Source organism: Diceros bicornis, chromosome 24 (assembly GCF_020826845.1).
Source record: "Diceros bicornis minor isolate mBicDic1 chromosome 24, mDicBic1.mat.cur, whole genome shotgun sequence".
NCBI lineage: Eukaryota > Metazoa > Chordata > Mammalia > Perissodactyla > Rhinocerotidae > Diceros > Diceros bicornis.
This window is the reverse complement of record NC_080763.1, coordinates 21,405,543-21,412,178: the sequence shown is the minus strand read 5'-3', so window position 1 is coordinate 21,412,178 and position 6,636 is coordinate 21,405,543. Positions and strand designations below refer to the sequence as shown.

General features: G+C 49.0%; 1 protein-coding gene across 1 annotated transcript in view; it reads right to left on the bottom strand.

Annotated features, from left to right (window-relative positions):
* Positions 1 to 340: 340 nt before the first annotated feature.
* Positions 341 to 6,636, bottom strand: part of PAPLN (papilin, proteoglycan like sulfated glycoprotein) — a 41,565-nt gene continuing 35,269 nt past the window's right edge. Inside the window, exons 25-26 of the mRNA XM_058566874.1 lie at positions 4,493 to 4,659; positions 341 to 1,196 (exon numbers count right to left, since the gene is read on the bottom strand). Coding sequence (XP_058422857.1) covers positions 1,021 to 1,196; positions 4,493 to 4,659 — 343 coding nt within the window. The 3' untranslated portion in view covers positions 341 to 1,020. The remainder of the gene's footprint in view (positions 1,197 to 4,492; positions 4,660 to 6,636) is intronic.

Here is a 6,636-nt window from a genome sequence, read left to right as displayed (position 1 = left end):
CATTGAATCCAGGCCTCTTGTTTTACAGTGAGGAGTTGTTAGAGGTTCTGAGAGATCATGAATGACTTCCTCCAACACAAACCATTTCTGAAATCACTTTCCTGTTATTACGTTGCCCTCCCCACCACTGGTCCCCCCATCCTGCTGATGCTGTTTTTAATAACAGTCTGGTTTTTATCTGGCAGCAAACATTTTGCTTCACAGAGTCCTACTTGAGGAGAAGCTCCTCGTTGGTCACTGTACAGAGCAGGCCCATCAGCTCGATACAGGTGTGAGACGATCCTCACAGCCAGGCGCTGCATGTCGGCCTCAGGTGGAGGGCTTCGGGCTACAGCTTCCTGATGACAGTAAGGAGCTTTTCCAGTTCTTTCATGTGCAGACACTAATACAACTGCTGCTCTTTCACCCCAAGTCCCTATACTGAGCCTTACATTATATTCCACTTTGCCGAGAGCTTTCACAAACATTATGCTGTTAACAGTATACACAAATGGGATTTGAAGCTGAATGCTATACTACCTAGAAGGGCGAGAGAGACTAGAGCAATGGACCACGGTTTGCTAGAACTAGATCATCTGGCGTCAAAGAATACTTCCCTGACACAGCAGGAGCTGGTATTTCCCTGGGAGATAGGTCTTAACTTTGAAATCATTACACATTTCCCTATTCAGCTTTAAATGAAGTGAGAACCCTGGTAGCTTGCTTTAAAACGCAGTGAACTGATCCTGTGTAACAGAAATTATAGAGGGAAGTTATAAAGTAAAGGGTGTCCTTATCCAAACAGAGTCCTCTTCTTGACAACTCAGCAGACACTGCTGGGGACTACAGGGGAATGGTGGTACTGACTGCTGCTGTGGCTAAACATGGTGGGATTTGGGGTGTGGGTGGGGGGTGGGAGGGAAACGGCTATTGTCTCCAGAAGATAACTCCCTTTGCCAGCCAGAGAGGGGAGACCAAGAGTCTGTCTTGTCTTCTTCCCAGCCCTACGAGTTGTTTCAGAATTGGGGCTGGAGCTAGCCTTCATCCTTGCTGCCAGATGGGCTGAGCATGAGGCTGGAAACGGGAACAGCTGGCACAGCAGAAGCTGGAGTAATACTCATTGCCACAGAGTTGGGCCTGCAGGATCAAATCACAGTTGGCCAGCTCCGGCTGGTCGATGCACTCCTTGCTGGGGTCCCTCGTCTGGGCGGCCAGTGCTGCAAAACAACAGGGAGAGACAAAGTGGTAAGGAAGCTCTGTGTATGCTGAAAATGCTCACCTACCATTTCATTTCCTTAAAGGGAAAGCAGCACTATAACTGCCAGATTCTAAAACAAGTGCAGCTACTCCATAACCTTTTAACACCTGTGTGTACAACTACATGAGGGATCACAGTGTCCACCCATTGCTGGCCTCACTTTAGCGTGCAGTGGTCCTTCTGTTCTTCTGCAGCTGCAGCCCTGGGCATAGCCCATCGCAGACTCCCAAATATTGAGTGGACGATTAAACATCTCAAAGTTAACTCCCTGCCCTTACTATGGAGACCTGAAGAGCTGAATGTCAACTGCCTTGGTCTCTGGATTGGGAAGAAGAGAGTTGGATTAGCCCTAAGTAAAATTTTGAGTTGGCAGGAGCTGTCTTGTCTTCTCTCTCTCACTGCTGGTTTCCTCCAACCTCAAAAGTTTTGTGCCTTCAATAACCCCAGCTTATCTTAGTCACTTAGTTCCCCATCTTTCCAACTTTTCCACTTTCCCCAGAGAAAGCAATAAGTATTAAGCAAGGTGATAGAAAAACAGCCTTGTGAACTATGGCTCTAATACTATACTGACCAGAAAGCATTGGGTGGCCCCCCCACCCGCATTGAATTTACTAGGAGCTTCTGTGTCTCATAAATCCCTGTGTTTCATTCTGCTGCTTCATCTTAGAATTGAAGTGGCCTCATCTACTTAACTTTCCTATTCTTTCAGGAAGGGGCTTTTATGACTCAGCTTGGCATAGGCCTGAGTAGAACCTTCCCTAACGTCAGACGTTGTGGGGCCAGGGAAAGCTCATCTTCATCCTCTCTCCCTTCGCTTCCTCCCAGACTACCTCTAAAACACCATACCTAACCAGTGAATGACTTTATAAAGGTTTGGTGTATCAATATAACAAGAGTACTAACTTCCCACATTTATATAAATAGCAAGCCATTTATGCCTATTGTTTAAAGATATCAGTAATTTGGTATCAACTTTATCTCAGCTGTTGCAGCCCTGGGCCTATCCCAGGGCCCAGAGTTAGGAGGTGCTCAGCATTGGGTTAAGCACACCAGATCTGGAGCCAGACTGCCTGGGTGCGATCCTGGCTCTCCCACTTACCAGCTGGGTGACTTTGGACAAGTTATTTAAGCTCTCTTTGCCTCTGTTTCCCCATCTGAAGTGGAGATCATAATAGCACCTTGGGCACCTAGTAACCATGGCTAAAATTTGAGTGCTTAACAGTGCTTTTTTGCCCCATAGCCTCTTTCCCTCATTTGAAAAATGAGACTGCGCCGTAGTGAGTGACCCCCTATATTTTATCCCTACAGTGTTTTCTGTTTCTCACCCCAGTCTTTTAGGCAAAAAGGTTGAGAAGTTCTCACAGTAGAAGTATGGCCCTTACAGCAGAGTGTGAGTAGCCTTCAGTACGTCACCAAACCATGAATAGGGCCAAGTGTGGCAACCTCAAGCAGTGAGACCCTACAAGTAGGACAAATAGGTGAGAGCAGATATCTGCAGCCTAATCAATGGAATACAGCTAAAGAGAAGAGGGAGACAGCTTCTAGTCAAGAAAGGTGCCCCCAAATTATCTAAGGTTGGCAACACTCATCCAGCAGAGCGCAGGAGAGAGGTAGCCTGACTGAGGCCATAAGTATCCTGTCCAGGAGGCAGTCACGTCACATGATTTCAGCTTGGCCGACAACACATCATCAGGAGCCTCACCAGACTTTGTCATCAAGCAAGTTTCAGATTATAATTTGGTTTCCCACGTGGACATGTCTATAGCTACTCATACATGATCATCTGGGTCCTCCTAACAGCTCCCTTTCTTAGTAAATCTGCATTCTGGTTTGTCTCTAGTCTTGTACGTTTGATTAGTATGTAGACAAGAGATCAATTTGCTGGACATGATAGAGGTGAAGAGTAGCCCCTGTGGTATGGTGCTTTTGCTGGAGTAATGCCTTCATGCACGTGAGCACCTAGTGATGCCATGCACTGGGCTGGGCCCTGGGGACACAAGTCCTAGTCACTGTCCTAAGGAGCTCACAGACTGGAAGCCTACGTGTCAGTCCAACTCACTAAGAACATTTCTACCAGACACCCTTCAACCTCTAGCACTGGCCGGCCACCCTCCTCAGTCTGGCACACAGGAGGCAGCCAGGCCCGACCCCCTGAGTATAACAGTGCTCCTGGTGCAGTGCTGCAGCCCTGACAGTCGTGTCCGTCCAGGCAGACCAGCACAGGGAGGGCCTTGTAAGGGAAGAGGCACACTCTCCCCCAGGTCTGTATCAGGCCCCAAGAGAACCAGCTACTCGGCCCAGGGCACCACCCTGCCATTCAGACAGTCAGCTCCCCCTTCCCCTTCCCCTCTGGCTTATTTGAACATAGAGCTCGTATGAGTTTGAACATTAAACTACAGTCTATTTCATCAACTCTGAGATGTACTTATTTTCACATTTTAACACCTCTGTTGGACTGCATCTTAATTGATGGTGTCTTAGCATTGTGTCATTTAATTGATAGCATTTTTTCTTAGTAGTATGAAAATTACACATCTTACAATATGGTATTTAGATTGTTTGAAATATAAGTCAAAGAGCAAGAGCTGGAGAATATAAGGCTAAAATATCAAATTATTGAAGAATGCAGGTCAAGTTCTGCCTGCATTACTACTATTACAGGTAGTTTATGAAAAGAACATTAAATATAAGGAGTCAAAAGACCTGGGTTCTAGTCCCAACTTGGCCACTAATTTGCTGTGTGACTCACAGAAACATCACTTAAGCTCCGGATATCTGTCTCATTTGTAAGATGGTAATAATAATCCCATCGCATATGGTCAAATGGCCGAAAAGGCACTTTTCAATCATAGAACCACTCTTTGCCACCCTGATTAAAATGGACAGATTTTAATGTTCTGTCTGCCTTAAGTATTATAATGAAATTCCAATCAATCATATTTCTCAAAACAAAATCAGTAAGTCTAAATAACAATACGTATTTATTAAGCCATTACCAGGTGCCCAGCAGACGCATTATTTCCTTCATCTTCACTACAACACTATCAGGCAGTGGAATGGCCCACTGTACAGATGAGGAGAGTGAGGCTCAGGAAGGTTAAGCCTCTGGTCCCAAGTCACACTACCAGTAACTGGCAGAGTGAGCCAAGATTTGGACGAGAGTCCCTCAGACTGCAGAGCCCACTCTCTCCCGCGTTCCGCAGCACGCAGGCAGCCCTCAAGAACAAGCAAATGCCTGGGGTAGGCCTCTCTTACCTGGCAGGACCACCTTCACCTCAGTGCTGCGGCTGACTGCCTGGCTTCCACGGTAGGCGCTGCACGTGTAGGAGCCCTCGTCCCTGGCCCGCAGGTTGTGGATCAGCAGTGTGCCATCGGGGGACTGGTGGACACGGTGGCCATCAGCCCGTACTGGCAGCCCGTTCCTGGAGGGGAGAGGACACTGGGAGAGCTGTCCAGGGCCCCAGGGCCAGGAGACAGAGGAAGCAGATAATCAAAGACCATTCCAACTACTCCCTCTTTGTGGACAAATGACCCTCACTTCAAGAAAGAGATGGGACAGAGTACCAAAAAGATAGAACATTAACAAAGCAAAATAACTCAAAAGTGAGGTGAACTTACACCATCTGAGCACACTGATCTAAGTTATTGTAAACTTGCCTCTTAGCCACAAAGGAACCCCACTCGCACCTTTCATTAACAAAGGTCTTTTAAGCAGCCGTGAGGTGTCAGGCCCTGTGCTGGGTGAAGGACATAAGCACAGCCTGCCTCCAGGGCACGGGGGTGGGGGTGCTGGTGTTTAGGGGAGACTTCTCTGACCTGAGGAGGAGGAGGCAGTGGCTGGCCAACAGAGAGGGAGAATAGGGGGACTCAGGAGCTGGAAGGAAGGCCATGGCCGGAGCAAGGAGAGTGAGAGAGGAAGGAAGAGTACACGGCTCTGGTCAGGAGTTTGAACTGGCTGCTGGGGTAATGGAGGGGTGTAAGCTGAGAAGGGACTGACACAACATTTGCACTTTGACAGGATGGCAGCCTGCAGTGGGGGAGTGGGGGTGACAAGCCTGAAAGCAGAGACCAGGTACGTGGCTGCTGCAGTAGTGCACGCCTGGTAGATGACACAGGCAGTAAAATAAAGGGACTTGGGTGAGGGTCAGATGTGGGAGGTGGAGAGAAGAAGAAATCAAGGATGACAGAGGGTTCTAGCTTGGGTAATGGTGGTGCCCCTCCAACATGGTGAGATCCAGGGCAGGGACGAGGGTAAAGGGTGAGGGTATTTTCCACCATTTTGAATTTGGGGTGCCTGTGAGATTCCAGGAGGTGTCAGATTTGAGGTCTGGACCCAGAGAGTATCAGCACTGGATGGTCCCAGGAACTGCGTATCTGCAAGATTGCCCAAGGTGAAGTTAGAGAGAGACAAACCAAGATCCAAGGACAGACCTTGAGGTACACTGGCCTCTAAGGGATGCGTACGAGAAGAAGAGCCAGCCAGGAAAACGGAAGCAGCAGCCAGAGAAGCAGGAAGAACACCAAAGACAGTAGTTTCCTGGAACCAAGGGAAGGGAGTATTTCAGGAGGAGCAAGTGGTCAGCGGGAGAGGACTGCAGGTCATGTGAGGACTGAGATGTGTCTGGAGGATTTAGAGACAGGGAGGCAGTTGGTGGCCTTGGCCAGGGCTGTATCCCTGGAGCGGAAGGTGAGTGTGAGGCCCCAGTTCAAGGGCTGAGCCATGAGGGAACAGGTGGAAACAACCAGTATAGGCAGCACAACCAGTATAGGCAGCTGTGCTGTGAAGGGGAGCCTGATGGAAGGCCAGGGTCTGCAGTGAAATACAGCCTCAGAGAAGGGTATTTTTTATGTTGGTTTTGTTTTAAAGAGAGGAGTCCTGAGCATGTTTGCTGCTGGGAAGATCCAGGAGAGGCCAAGTTGAAAATACAGGCCTGATAGGATAATCAGAGCCAGGACCTGCTCAGGGCAGGCTGGACTGAGAGCACCAGCTGAAAAGCCTCCAGGGGCTCCCCTCTGCCTTCCCCTGGCATTAAGGCCACAGAAGAGGCAGCCCACCTCTAAGTGCCTATCACCTCTCCCCTCCAGTGTGCAGGGCCCTTCCCTTCCTGGCATCAACTCTCAAATACCTTTGAGGCTCAACCAAGAACATCTTTTCCTCTCAGCCTTCAAGGCCCAGCCAAAGTCACCTCCATGGCCACCCCTTCCTTGATTCTCCCAGACAAGAGGCAGCCTCACTCCTCTGTGTACAGACAGCACTTAGGGCAAACCTCGTTTGGAGCTCATAGGACCCTGGGCTATCTCCCTGGGAGTATCCTGGGGGCTCAGATGACCCCAGGATTCCCAGAGCCCAGCCTAGTCCTACCCATTGCAAGGAGGAAGTGGGCAAAAAAATGTTTGAT